Below are 14189 nucleotides of genomic sequence, written 5' to 3' on the forward strand. Positions count from 1 at the left end.
ATTATTGACATTGAAATTCTAGATGATTGATGTTTGTCATATATTGTCACTTTAAGAATTGGAATATTAGAAAGAGGCACAGAAAAGACAAAGAGAATGCATGTACAAGTGAATGTTATTTGTGAATCGGCACCTCTTCGACGTGTGATACTAGAAGCTTGTTCTAATGAGAAATTGAACGATTAAATGTTCGTTGATCTTAATACTATCGTTAAAAATTTATTTTAGTATTTAGCGTCTTGATATTTCGTAATGTTCTGACCAGTCTGTGATTTTTTAAAAAGTAGAAATTGAATTTTACCACAATTGCGATTTATCTGTTCTCATTACGAAGCGTAATTCAAGATAGCATTTAGCAATTTTATTCTCGCTTGTGTTCTTCGCGTCCGAGATTCAAATGTTCGAATAATTAATTCCATTGACTACGGAATGAAGTCGCAGACCGCGTATATTTCCTTCTCGAAGCCCATGCAAACGACGGAGGAGATGATAAGAATCGCGCCGGTCAAGCTGGTCGACGTGGGCTTCTCGCCGAATAGGTAAACCTGGATCAGGTACGCCAGGATGATGTCCAGTGATCTGGTGACCGATACCTTACCCGCGCCTTCGATCTTCAGTGCCTTGGTCACCAGCACCTGGCCGGTGAGGCCAGTTAACGCCACCAGCAGAATTTGGCCCCAGGTGAACCAGTCGTGCGGCAGCCGGAACTTGTGGAGCTCGTGACCGATGCCACCGTGACCAGACACCGTGAAATAGAAGATCACGGCGGAGACGAACGACCAGCACGACAGGTTCAATACCAGGATGGAGTAATGTATCTCCGAGCACTTTCTCATGACGACGATGTTGAGCGCCGTGAAGATAGTGGCCAGGATGGCGCACAGATATCCCATAAGGTTGTAGCTCTCAGCGCGGTGCATCTGGAGGAGAAAAATCGATTGAGGGATGGAGAGCAAAGACAGCCTGATTCGCGTTTCTTCGAAATCTTCAATTAAAATTAATCTGATAATTTTTTGATAATTTCTCGATTGTGAATTTGATATTTTCTTTGTCTCAAGTTTTTGCAGGAGGCTGATGCACTCTCTCGGCGCACTGCATATTTACTCAACTTTGACTGTCAGGCTCATCTTTGTTGAATAGTACTTTTATATTGGTCAATACGCCACCTGGTTTACGCAATTTCTCTTTACTTTTGACTACCTGGAATAAGAAGGGTGGTCTGGCAACGAGGACGACGCCCGCCAAGAGCGTGCAAACGACCATTACGCGCAGGACACCGCATGGCTCCTTTAGGAAGAGGAAGGACAGCGCGATGACGATCACCGGCGAGCTGAAGATGATCGTGGTCGCATCGCCTAGAGGTAATTCTCGGAAGCTGTAGTACAGCAACGATAAGGTCATGCCGCCTACCAGGCCCTAGAGAAAAAGAAAACTATAAATCGGCATAGCAATCGCACAAAGAAGCAGAGTTCACGTGCTCCGCTCGAAACGAAGATAAATGTTTCTTGTTAAATCTAAAGAATTTTCATTACAATTAATTTGATAGTAGAGTAGTAGACTTCTTCTTTATCAGGATAAAAGGAGACATGTAGTATTATTTATTAACGCGTTTATTTGTAACAGTTTATTGTTATTACACTGTTATTTCTAAGCTTTTGTATTATTTCATTACATTATTATATCGATGATAGTACATAAAGAAAATCCGCACTATATCACGCTATATTAATAACGTAAGCTTCGTCGTTATGTCTCTCAGTTTTTCTGGCGGGCTAAGCTTCGCTAACGCATTCGAACGCAGATGTTACGAATGAATAATATTCGTCGCCGATCTTTTCCGGCTTGATACAATTAATATGATACACGTCGTAGAAAAGCTGCGTATAAGCGCGTAATGATTTACATGTGCGTAATCAGATAAGAAGAGACCGATTAGTTTCGTTGGGCCGAAATTTCTGTCACAGTAACTAGTAACAACAGAATGCTTAAAAAATGTTAACTTATATGGAAGTAGTTCTTTCAGAAAAATAGAATTGATAACTCAAGATATAATGTCCAGCTCGACCGGCGCTTGACAAGTGGAGATTCTTTGAAAACAAAATACATTGGTTACTATGATGTCTTGTGTTATCAGTTCTGTTTCTCTAAAAAAAATTACTGCTATAACATAAGTGTTAACATTTTTTTAAGCATCCCGTATCGGTATAATCAGATTAGCAATTACTAATTACGTTATAAAATTAAAAACATAATGGATGGTCTGTACAAATTAGAGATTCCCGATTCATTTTCTTCGTAGACGATTTACCTGAAAATGTATGAGTATTCTTCGGCCGGAAGGGCCAAAGAGATCGCTGGACGATCTGCAGGCCACGACGGCCATCGTCAGGATCTGCACCAGGGCGCGGATAGCCAACAGAATCATGGGGTCCACGTTGCGAACCGCCTTGACCAGAGCGGCGCTGATGGTGAAGAAGGTGCCTGACAAAAATGCCAGGAACACCCCGTACCACTTGGTACCATCCCGATAAGTTTCGCCGTTGTTGGCGAACTGCTCGGTATAGTGATAAGCCGGGTGGATACTGTTGTAGGAAGCCGTGGATTCTATACTGAACTTCATCTCGGTATGTATATCGAGAGCAGCGAAGCGAGAATACGCGAGAAGATCGGCAGATGATCGGCACTTGGCCCAAGCTGTACCGTCGTCGTCCGCCTGTCGACGCATCTGCGACTCCGTCCGCAATCAGCATAACTTAGACGACCAACGGATTATTGCGGATTAATGACGTTAGGAAGATTCGGGCGAGTGGAGTGACGACCGTGAGGAGACTGCTGTTAAAAATTAAGAGATCGCTTTTTGGGGCGGAAGAGAGTCGCGAACGTGATCGACAGAGAATAGGATATCTTACTCAACCGAAACCATCGCGACCATTATTCGATTGCAATCTGTCAAAGTGGTCTAATTAAACAACACGGCGAATTTATTTGATATGGCTTCAATAAACACGTTTCGTTGCCTATTAATGTTTGCAGTATTTGTCAAAATCAACATATTACAACACAGATAGCAATTAAGCTCTGTATCTTTTGCTAATATAAAAATGTAGATTAATCATAATAAAGATGAGTCAGCAAAAAATAAAAATTTAATGACAATTTAAAAGAGACATTAAAAGAGCGATAAAAAAATTAAAAAAGACTTTAAAAAGAAATAAAAAATATTTCTGGAAAGAAATTAAGAAAAAAAATACGAGTCAGCACAATGTCATCATAACTAACAGAGAGCGAAACGTTGCAGCGCGCCTGTTAATGATTTTATAAACAAGAAAAGTCTACCATTTCACAGAACATAGGTACGGGATCGATACGATAGAGCTTGGTCGCTGGAGAAAAATATCCCAAATACTCCGTATCATCGTTTGATTCGTTCCCATGATAATACCCGCCACCGTAATTAGAATAACCATGGGCACGTGATCGAGTAAGAGAAACTTTCTGGAAAGCATCGAGCATCGTTAATAAATAAATCACGACGTATGTAGGTATATCAGTTTTGAAGCTTGAACATCGATTTTACCTCGGATTTTATTTTTAACCCTGGATTGGCTGGACTCATATTAACAACACAATGCCTGTCTGCATTAACAAACGTGGCAAATCCCGTCACAGGCGTTTGCACGTTGCAATATTCAATGCAGTTACGAATTTTTTCCTTCGTTTTTATCTGACCCGTCCAATCATTTCGTATAATGTGATGTAACGCTTCTCCGTTTTTCACTACAAATGTACCGCCGAAACCTGCGAGATCAGATGATATAGAGGACATGTCTCTCTGCCTTGTTATTTAGCGACAAGCTTAATTAACAAATCTCGGTGTGAATTTTTTTCGACGAGAGACAATGGCTGCATTCCGATATTCACTGTCAGTACTAAAAATCTATATTTTTCTATATTTAACGTCACGTATACTATAGATTTTCAGTACTGAAATGCAGTTGCTGACAGTAAATATCGGAATGCAGCCTGAAAGGAGATTAAATTGCTCGAAATCTTATTCTCGTTTTGAAGAACTTTAAATATGTTGTTGGGTACACAAAAATAAGAGACACGTATATATGTATTATGAATGCAAGAAACACGTCTTTACAAGTGTTTTTTGTAGCTTTACGTGAAAATTGTTTCAGACAATTATATCGACAGTTGCATTTAATGTGCACCGTATAATTTTGCGTTTAGATTTTTCAGAAATTTCAAATTTTTCAAGATATAGCATTTAAAATTTTTCAAGGTGTATAAAAAGGAACGTGTGTTTCTTAGTTTCAGCTATTCTCTAGCATATTCTCAGAATTCATTATTATAACTGAAGGAGGACAGTCTCGTACGTTTTCTTATACGTGAATAATTTAGTACTTACCCATGAGTTGCGAATCCGTTTTATACGGAAATCGACCAATTGCACGCTGCAATGCATCTATAAAATTGCGACCGAAGCGTTTCTTAGCTCGAACTTTGAGAACTTGTTCTCTCAGACCTTTGCTGACGAAGAAGTTACCATATATGTTGCAATAAGGATCGGTATTAGTTAAGAATTCTAATTTAATCTGTTCTGTATTTGTTATATCTGTTGCTTCTAAGAATGCAACGCGACTTTCGTTCCTGACTGTCATTCTTCCGCCGGTTCCTGGCGAGAATGATGCGTTCATAATGAGCTATAAAGCAATAACGTTTTTAAAGAATGACGATAAAACAATAATACTAAACGGCAAATTTGAAACGGAAGCAAAATTGAGAAGATAACATTTAAACAGCTCTCCGATATTCTATCGTAAACTATATAGGTTTTTAATACTGGCAGTGTGAATATCGGAACGCAGCTTAAATCGACGAAAGTTAATTGAATAAAGTTAAGAGTGATGAAATATAAAGAAGGCAAAGAAAAATCATATTCAATATTGCTTGTAAGAAATGTAAATATACTTCGTATAAATGTAAGGTTGGTTGCGTAGTGAAAAGTCCTCCTCCAATGATGAAGTTATCATATTGGGTGCGATTAAGTTCTTGTAAAATATTTTCGAATTTGAATATTTTTTCTTTTTTTGGACATGGGAAAAGATTCGAGATACCACCAATATCCAAAATTGCCGTATCGCCACATAGTCCTGTAAATGTATATTGCATATTAGTATAGGGAAAATATATTGCAGGTGCACAGTGTGAATCTCTCACCTGGTGCTGTAAGGTAGAAAGGGTGCTGAGTCAAATCGGGACAATCTACCCATTCAACTGTGGCTTCTTCGAAATCTGTACTCAACTCATTCTGCGCAACTATTATTATAAAAAAATATATGCAGAAAATAAGTATTATACGATCATGTCCTTTAAAATAAATTATATGAAAAAATATTACACGTATGTACATACTTGTGGCTAATTTCAATTTATCAAACATAAACATGTCGATTGATATCGCAGACATTTTCTCCAGTATAATATAGATACTTACAGCTTGTAAGGCAAGACTGTTATACTAGTATACAATTGAAATATCGAAATTATAGAACTAATAAATTATAATTTTGTTTTTAGAGTATCGCGCGTATCGGTATTCTTAAAAATACTAATAATACCGTATAAGAAGATACGCGATACACAAAGACTCTGATTATATTTTTGTTGTTTTTTATATTTCTTCCGTTATATTCCTAAGTCGGCTCATGATTCTTTACTCGGACTTTGTATCTAAACAAAAATGTTATAAAAGTACCAAACATATTATTTATCAGCAGTTTTAAATCTTGATTCACGAAGCTATTTATTATTACTACTAAATGCACATTTCTCAAGTTGCAAACCAAAAGACATGTCTTTAAAGAGAACTTATTTTCATAAAGAATAAATCATTTTTTCGTCAATATATTTCCTTTTATTTTTGTGAATGTAATTTTTTACATGTTATACCTACGAATTATTGCAAATTATTGAAAAACTTATATTTCTACTTACCTAATGACCACACAAACATATCAGCTCTTTGCAGTTATTCTCAATAATTAAAAGTGTCTCTATTATTTATTCTAATATGGTAAAAGGAACACGTCGCATTAGAATATTTGCGAAAGTTCATATACGTTATACGTAATATTGTAATATATCATTTACCGATATATATACAAAATATATACATATATATTATATATATAATGCAATCAACACTCAGACAACACTTATTTAAAAAATATGCTGCAAAGCGAATGATATATAATTATAAACTGCTTAGGTTTTGACTATTACATTAATGCAGCTAATAGAGTGGTTCTTCTTATGTATAAACAGCGTAGATGTTAATACCTAATCACACAAAGCATCGTAGCCATCAGAGGGCGATATCTCCAAAACATAATGGAAATAAATAACGTAAACAGCAAACATATACAAGATTATAACGGTCGTCACAGTCGTTATTGACGGAATAATATTTGAGATCAAATAAATTATGAATTTCCGAGCTAACGAAATTTGATATAAATTCGCTTAATTCAATTTGCACAAAAAAAAGGAAGGCATTTTGAAGAAAAAACGGATCTAATTATTTTTGTATTTTTAAACAAATATGTTTATTTCTTAATCATATAAAATGGAATTTCTTTGATAAATTTGTATAAATTCTAACAAAATTCATTATGTCAACATATCTTCTTTTGTTACAATTTTATTGGCATAAAGTTATTTGATAAAGTTCAATCTGCTGTAAAAATATTTGAAGTACAAAATTAATCTTTTCCAAACTGCAGTTTATTAGGCGGTTGATCGACGCGATAAAGCGTAGCTGCCACATTGAAGTAGCCCTCGTACTCAATAGTATCCGGTGTTGTGTCGATATGATAATGTCCACCCAATCTGCTCTCTTCGAAAGAACTGTGGAAATGCTGTACTCTGAGATCTAAATCCTGACAGAAGGAACGAGTACTTTAATTGAAAATACAAGAGAAATAAAATCATTAAATAAATTTATATATTATTGTACTCCCCAACATGTCTGATATTCTTTCTCTTTTCATTCACGGATTGAATCTCTTTAAAGCTTACTGTCTCAGCGCTGACAAATGTGCCGACAGCTATCAGAGGGGTCTCCATTTCATAGAAACGTAGCCAGTTGTTAAGCTGTGCCTCGGTAGTCAACGGGGCGTCCGAAAAATCTGGCATAATATGCTGTTTCACTTTTCCGTTCTTCATCTCGAACATGCCGCCCAAACCTAAGAGATTTAGAGATATTTGACGTTTACTCGAGTAATATCCATATTGTTCAATGCTATCGATATGCAATGATGATTCGTGAGACCTACCTACGAGTTTATCCCCGTATTGTTTCTCCAACGCTTTCTGCATGCACGATATGAAGTCCAGTTTGCCGGTACGTTTTTTAGCGCGTACTTTTATAACTTTCCCCGGCTTGCCTTCGGATATATATAGATTGGCCAACAATGCGAAAGTTGTTTCATCTTCATTAGCAACTATACGCTCGAACAAGCACTTTCCAGTGGACTTATTTACAAATGCATAATGCGTCCCATTCCCTACTCCCATGTTAAGTTTATACCCTGGCGAGACTCGGTGGTTTGATACATTTAACTTCATAATAAGCTGAAATAAATCTTTCGTTTATTTATACGTTTGCTTTCTCTCTCCTTCAAATTAGAAGATATTATTAATGCAATTTAGATAATGCACTTATGATATACCTACACACCTCGCAATTGCTGCCTGTATGTGGCCACGGACCAGCTCCTGCGCCAATAACGAGAGTATCATGGTTGTAATTTAACTGTCGCAGCAACAACTTAACATCGTAGAACTTATCTCTCTGGACAGTTGGTAGAAGATACGCTGGACCACCAACATCCAAAATAATCGGATTGCCACACAAGCCTGAAAGTATCGTCAAAGATATGGGATTCGGAGAAAGACGAAATATGCCCTGTGTTGTTTTTTCTATGTGTACCTTCCCGATAAAAACAATAAGGCCATCTGTTGAAATCAGGACAATCAGCCATCTCGACAGTGGCCTCCGCAAAGTTTGCAGTCAATCCTTCTCCTAGGACTATAAACAAAAATTACATTATTACTACTTGAAGTTTCCTGCCGCAAATCCAAAATGCTTTACAATTACCGTTCATTAACTCGTCGAGGGGCGGTTGATGCAATGTTCTTGACGTGATGTTTATTTTGGATGGATCCAGAGGTTCTATGCCTCGATTCATCTTGAGAATCTTGATAATTAGTACACCAGCAAACAGCGAAAGGACTAGCTTGAAATGGTACTCCAAATAACTGTGTATCGAACTGTATATTCTGCAGTTGTCGATAATGTTATCTAATCACCGGATATCTTGTTTACTGAATCATAACGACTTGGAAAGATTCCTCCGCTCTCTGAGAAAAAAAAAGAGATGCATGGTTATGTTATTGCATAAGCGTGTTCGTTGATATAACTCTTAATAAATAGATAACATTTGTTAACACGTTAACAAAATTGTATCGTCAGCCTATTGATGCGTTACAAAAAGATTGTATATATTTGTAATACGAAAATTTTTGCACAAGATTATACTCATGTGTATTTTTACGATACAGACGCAATTTAATAATGCGAGACACAGAACGATGCACGAAATTAAATTAAATAGTACCTTTATTACACCATATTATGACATTGAAAGTGTTATAAAAAAGGAAACGAGACTGCAATCTAGTCGACATTCTCGCAAGTTTACATATATATATGCGACATGCCACGTGTCTTTACGCACACACGTCAACACCGTCACAGTCACATGTGCAAACTGTCAGGGGCCGCTTGGTCGGTATGATAGAATCCTCTCCTCTCGAAAAACTTTTTATTATTTGGTTCAGCGTTATAACTAATAAATCTCGAAAGCATTTCTATTCTTTTTCTTCTAAGTTTTCTTAGCCAAAGATTATAATTTTTAATATTTAACATTCGTTTTTATAAGCATAATCCAAATGCATGGCATAATATCACGGGAATTCGGGAGTATTATAAACGAGTTAAAAATTCTATCGATAATATAGCTTAGGAAAAATATAATATACATCTGTATTATATAAATAAAATGAAGCTTTTTCCGCCATTTCCGATTCATCTGTTGCATGACAAAATTCACATGACATCCAGTCGAATAGCTTCATGCGATCGTACTTTTCTCGTATTTTTCTTACTAAATGTTTCATGTTTAATATTATAAATTTTTATAAATAAAGTATTTAAATATTTAAACAAAACTTTTTTGACGCAATGTTTGAAATCAACAAATTAATTTAGTTTTTCTTCACATGCGCTTAGCCGCCGGAAAATTTATTTTATATAGAAAGTTCAATTTCAATCGTTTACAATTTGAGAGCAATCGGTGCCGTCATTATACGATCTGATCCGAGAGAATTAAAATCGTTTGAGCTTTTACGTGTATGTTTATGAATTTTTAACAGCTTCTTGGGAAAGTACGTACGCGAATAATAAATTGCAGAAGGGAACATTACGCATTACGCATTACGCCAATATCTCTGCGCGTTAACAGATAGAGCGTTCTCGTTCTCGCCGGCTCGGAACGAAGTTCGCGAGCGTATACGCGGCGCGTCATCGTCGATGCGCTCTCGGGGTTGAGGACGACGCGCGCGCCGAAGGGAGCTCGCCGGGGCTTGCAACGGGGAGTCGAGAGGGATCTCCCCGAAAGGGAGAGACTGACCCGACGCCGCGTGTCGGCGTCGCGGCGTCAGTATGCGGTCGCGCATTCCACGCGGGAACACCTGTTTGCTCCGTCGGCGGCGGCTGCATCGGCTCGCGTGCTACACGATCGCGCTCAGTTCGCGGGGGGAAAAAACGGGAGCGATAGAAGGAGGGCGAGAGAGAAAGAAAGAGAGAGGCGGATACGCAGAGAGGGATCTAATATCTTCGATCTCGGAGAGGGATCAAAAGAAAAAACAGAGAGAGCACTTAAAACACAACCGTTGCCAAGTAAATAACAGTAAACGAAGCGTTTGTTTTGGAAAGGGCAATTTAAAAGGTTATTTAAATAGTCGTTAGAATAACGTAGGTTAGATAAAACGTAGGATAAAATGTTAACATGGTTGCGTTTGTGTGATTACGTTGACAATATTTCTTGTATTTTTTTAGAAATATAAACATTTTGAAACTGTGTGTTCCACCTTTCCAAAACAATTGATTCGCAAATATGTTGGTTTTTTTTTTTAATGCACATATATTGGAAGAAATGGTTTTATGTATTCGCATTTATAATAGTTTCAATTAATTCCGATTAATTTGTGTTCAACAAATTTGCGTATTAGCTATAATAAGTTCTATTGTCCAAAATAATTTATGATCAGGTGTAACATTATCACATTATCACATTATAATAATTACTAAATTGCATTTTCGAAATCCTTACAAAATTTACCATATGCCAAAACATAATGAATATATATTATAACACGATAACAATTTAGAATATATGTAAAAAACAATAAAAATTAAGTGTAAAGCTTAATAATATTAAAAGGATAAACGGTATCAAATGTCGATTGTCGATGCAGAATCTTTCTATACAGAATTCAGAAATGTTAAGGTGTATATAATCAGATATGTTTTGTTATAATATGTAATGATTAGGTAAATATGTAAAGATCAGAAATATACATACATACATATATATATATAATTTACATATCTATACAAGTGCTTCTACTAAGGAATTAAGTTTTTCTGGCTTAAGTGCTTTCTCTCTGGGGCCAGAGATTCAGAGTAGGAAAAGGAGGAGAGGTACAAGAAGAAGGGGGCGACAAAGAGAAAGAGAAACAGAGAAAGGACGAAGTCCGCGAGGCTTCCACCACGTGTCCCTCATTCTTCTCGATTGTACACGCGTAAGAACAATTTTCTCTATTAAGGGTATATACACGCACGATCTTCCCGACGTGCTTTCCTATCGCGGAGACAGACTCCGTTTGGATGTCCCCTTTGCACGATACGCTGCGGCCTACTGGTGGTTGTCGCACGAGAGTTTGAGATCGATTTAACCCTTGAATTATGATAATTGAATATTAGACGATTTCTTCTCAAAGCTCGCTTGCTTGAATTGTTTAAATCGTTGCTTCGACGCGGCATTACTTTACTGAAATGGCACTCACATTGCGTTGCAAAAGAGAGAAAGAAAAGAAAAGCTTGAAGACGCGGCACAGAAACATCGTATAAGATACAGAAATAATACTAATAATAATAGAATAAAATAACATATAGATAAGACAGCGTCGAGAATAAAAATTTATGAAAAATGTAGTTTTTAAAAATAATACGTTGAATATTCAAAAATATTTAATAAAATAGAGAAAATTATACGCATTCTTTGTATTTTACAAATGTTCTAGTAAATGTAAAGCTTTAATTTATTACAGTACTATCGATTTTGGCTTACCCAAGATAATATTTTTAGAGTGCGACACTAATCATTTACCGCGTGTCAGATCTTTAATTGCACTTTTATATTCTCGAGGATAGTTTATATCCTAATGTATGCAAAACGCGTACGTGCCTTGGAAATTTGATTTAGTGTTACACCAGTAGATCGGTCAGCGTTAAACCCTTTTAATCCCGGATGAATAATTTCGATATGATATAAACGTGACCAATTCATTTTGTAACCTCTTTATGTGTAACATGAAATAGGTAGCATTCATGGTGCTCCATCGATGCATCAATGTTTAATATTATTGGCAATTTAATGCATGTTTCACATGTTAATGCAATGGACTCTTCAGAAAATTGTGACTTTATCTCGGAGAGTCTTCTTATCGGTGCAATCGCGATCGCGTTAGCGATCCTTATAATATTATACCTCATAATAACGAAGAGCGTTATTATAAGACCTCGTCGGGATGAGACGCGGAGACTTTTCAGAGACGTTCGCGTCAACGTCGCCTAACTAACCGTGCTACACTAAGTTTTAGTACTTACCCGAGAAGCACAAACGGGAATAATAAACTCGGCATACAAGACGCTCATATCATTGTAATCAACAAGCTCGAGAAAGCGGATTACCGGTTCTGCATTACGGACGATTAAGAACGAATGACCATCTTGCGACGTATTGCGGTTCAGAGACGCGAACCATAGATAGCGTAATTTTATCCTTCGTTAAGTTTTAATTCTGCTTGACCTCTCAATTCACGTTTAAGAGAAGTTGTCGAAATAATATCGCGGTCAGTCGAATTTTTTGTTCGAAATAATATTCGTAAAACATTCTATACGTGATTATTATCATTAGCAAAAAACGGATATCTATCCTTATAGCTAACACCATGATTTGGGGGGACGAATTTGAGGCCTGCACAAATGTTAATATTATAGTCACAATTGTTGATGCAATTAATTTCTCCCTAGTGGAGATGTCCAGAGGGGAAGACGAACGCTGCGAGCACTATCCCGTCCGTCCTTCGGTGTATCATAATTGGATTTCGCTTCACTGCCTCTCAGTTTATACGCAGCGAGACGTAAATGCATAATAATTTATGCCTCATTGTCCGACTCGCTAGAACGTTAGATGGGGACGCGTGCCACAGGTCGGACATCTGAGATGCATGGATCGGCTGAGATCACGTCCGCATGGATATGGTCCAAAGATTCTGGCTTAATTAACGAAAAGTTAAGCGGCATGGTTCGCTATTTGTATACGCATGCCAATGCCATTCAACCGCACGTTGCAATTATTATGTAAAATTTTTTTGATTATATTATACTGGACAAATTTTATGTGTTTACTTTTATATATTAAATTTTTAAAACTTGTATATTAGAAGGGTTTCGTATTTTATATTTTATATAAAATGTATTATATTATATTATATTATTACGTTCTTTTTATAAATTTGGCCATGTTGTGTCAATGGTATACCTTTACATATAACCGAATAATTAATTTCATAAATACAGCTTGCCGTAACAAGATTTCATTAGCAGAGTTTAATTAATTGGCTAAATTAAAAAACAGTTTTAATAGACTTTTCGCGCAGTGAAATGCAATATGTAAAATAACGATTCTTTATTGAGAAATTAAAGAAAAAACAAACACTGCTGCGTGTGTTGCTCCTGCAAAGTAAACGTCGCATTATTGACCCGGCTAAATTATGCATGTTTAACCGCTAATGGCGCTAATTAGCCGCTAGCGAATCCTCCTTTCTCTCGACGGTGCACGCTCCACCGATTCCCGTCTCGCAGCGGGCGGCCTTGCCGTTATTTTCGTTATCGATATTATGACGTCGTTATCATTTGCGTGGCGCGCGGCCGGAGTCTGCGGAGGCTGGCGGAGCGGAAGTGAGAACGTCAGAACCGTTCGATCGTCCGCGAACTTATCGGCCGTGGCTATCGATAAACCGACGTAGCGCCGTGAATACCAACAAGTTGCGCGGACGTGCCGGAAGCATTTGTCCTTCTGATCTGATTGTCATGATACAGTTGATCCACCGAAGGAGAGAACGTTCCGCAATAAGATTAACGTCGAGAGATGTCATAGGGACGTCTGCAAATGTCGCGCGTGAATTTCTCGCGGGCAATGTCTTTTTTTTGTGAAAGATACCCAAAGCGTACGTTCGACAGACCCCATACTCTTCGTTTAAGACAAACGTTATCTTTGGATAAAATTTTTTCAATCTCGCTTTATCGATTACCGAGATATTTATCGAAACTTGATATCTCAAGGTGCTAATTTTTGCCGAGAAAGATTTTATCGGTAAATAAAGATCGTTCGATTATCGATGTGTTAATTTCTCGCCTGATAGACACGTGTATGAAGGGGGGATTATACTACCTCAAGAAAATTATTTTTTTTTTTAGTTCTGTGGGCCTATTCTTTAACTCTTAACGACAGTTTCGTTATCGTTACATTGTCGTTGCGCAGCTTTTTTACCATATATCTGCGCAATGCAAATATAACGATGACGAAACTGTCATTAAGAGCTACAGAATAGACCCACTGTGGGATGCTCATTCGTTCTACGCTATTTTAAACGGAACGTGTCGAGTTATAAATGTATCTCGATCCATTCATATTTATAATCCATTAAATTAAATTAATAACATGCTCGACATCAACGATCGAGCTTGATGCATATCCTTGAGAAAACAG

The 14189-nt window shown here is 37.1% G+C and overlaps 4 protein-coding genes across 7 annotated transcripts in view; 1 reads left to right on the plus strand and 3 right to left on the minus strand.

Moving 5' to 3' along the window:
* Positions 1–66: 66 nt before the first annotated feature.
* LOC143904427 (solute carrier family 35 member G1) lies at positions 67–2620 on the minus strand. The gene is made up of 3 exons (XM_077419108.1): positions 2309–2620; positions 1201–1416; positions 67–920 (listed from the first exon to the last, which is right to left on the minus strand). The coding sequence occupies exons 1-3, from the start codon at positions 2618–2620 to the stop codon at positions 423–425; spliced, it is 1026 nt and encodes a 341-aa protein (XP_077275234.1). The 3' UTR covers positions 67–422.
* A 56-nt stretch (positions 2621–2676) lies between these two features.
* On the minus strand, positions 2677–6455 carry LOC143904417 (ester hydrolase C11orf54 homolog). The gene is made up of 8 exons (XM_077419094.1): positions 6004–6455; positions 5422–5739; positions 5227–5325; positions 4978–5159; positions 4415–4709; positions 3578–3798; positions 3337–3495; positions 2677–2832 (listed from the first exon to the last, which is right to left on the minus strand). The coding sequence occupies exons 2-8, from the start codon at positions 5474–5476 to the stop codon at positions 2770–2772; spliced, it is 1074 nt and encodes a 357-aa protein (XP_077275220.1). The 5' UTR covers positions 5477–5739; positions 6004–6455; the 3' UTR covers positions 2677–2769.
* Positions 6456–6629: 174 nt separating this feature from the next.
* Positions 6630–14189, minus strand: part of LOC143904418 (ester hydrolase C11orf54 homolog) — a 38961-nt gene continuing 31401 nt past the window's right edge. The window contains exons 1-7 of one of the 2 annotated variants that reach the window (XM_077419096.1): positions 8688–8825; positions 8168–8430; positions 8000–8098; positions 7748–7926; positions 7344–7641; positions 7087–7253; positions 6630–6947 (exon numbers count right to left, since the gene is read on the minus strand). In XM_077419096.1, the coding sequence (XP_077275222.1) occupies positions 6771–6947; positions 7087–7253; positions 7344–7641; positions 7748–7926; positions 8000–8098; positions 8168–8258 (1011 nt within the window). In that variant the 5' untranslated portion in view covers positions 8259–8430; positions 8688–8825 and the 3' untranslated portion in view covers positions 6630–6770. Of the gene's footprint in view, positions 6948–7086; positions 7254–7343; positions 7642–7747; positions 7927–7999; positions 8099–8167; positions 8431–8687; positions 8826–14189 lie in introns of those variants that run through there. The other variant, XM_077419095.1, reaches the window with a different exon arrangement.
* Positions 9896–14189, plus strand: part of LOC143904408 (uncharacterized) — a 28891-nt gene continuing 24597 nt past the window's right edge. For all 3 annotated transcript variants that reach the window (XM_077419069.1, XM_077419070.1, XM_077419071.1), the window contains exons 1-2: positions 9896–10030; positions 10788–10935. In XM_077419069.1, the coding sequence (XP_077275195.1) occupies position 10030; positions 10788–10935 (149 nt within the window). In that variant the 5' untranslated portion in view covers positions 9896–10029. The remainder of the gene's footprint in view (positions 10031–10787; positions 10936–14189) is intronic.

Source organism: Temnothorax americanus, unplaced genomic scaffold (genome assembly GCF_048541705.1).
Source record: "Temnothorax americanus isolate GAGA-0224 unplaced genomic scaffold, ASM4854170v1 Scaffold51, whole genome shotgun sequence".
Lineage (NCBI taxonomy): Eukaryota > Metazoa > Arthropoda > Insecta > Hymenoptera > Formicidae > Temnothorax > Temnothorax americanus.

Coding starts and splice junctions, on each gene's coding strand:
- LOC143904427 (XM_077419108.1), bottom strand. CDS start 2,620: ATGAAGTTCAGTATAGAATCCACGGCTTCCTACAACAGTATCCACCCG. Junction 1,417..2,308: donor GAATACTCATACATTTTCAG/GTAAATCGTCTA, acceptor CTTTTTCTCTAG/GGCCTGGTAGGCGGCATGAC. Junction 921..1,200: donor GACCACCCTTCTTATTCCAG/GTAGTCAAAAGT, acceptor TTTCTCCTCCAG/ATGCACCGCGCTGAGAGCTA.
- LOC143904417 (XM_077419094.1), bottom strand. CDS start 5,476: ATGTCTGCGATATCAATCGACATGTTTATGTTTGATAAATTGAAATTA. Junction 4,710..4,977: donor CAACCTTACATTTATACGAA/GTATATTTACAT, acceptor ATTGCTTTATAG/CTCATTATGAACGCATCATT. Junction 2,833..3,336: donor TACCTATGTTCTGTGAAATG/GTAGACTTTTCT, acceptor AATTTTTAACAG/CAGTCTCCTCACGGTCGTCA.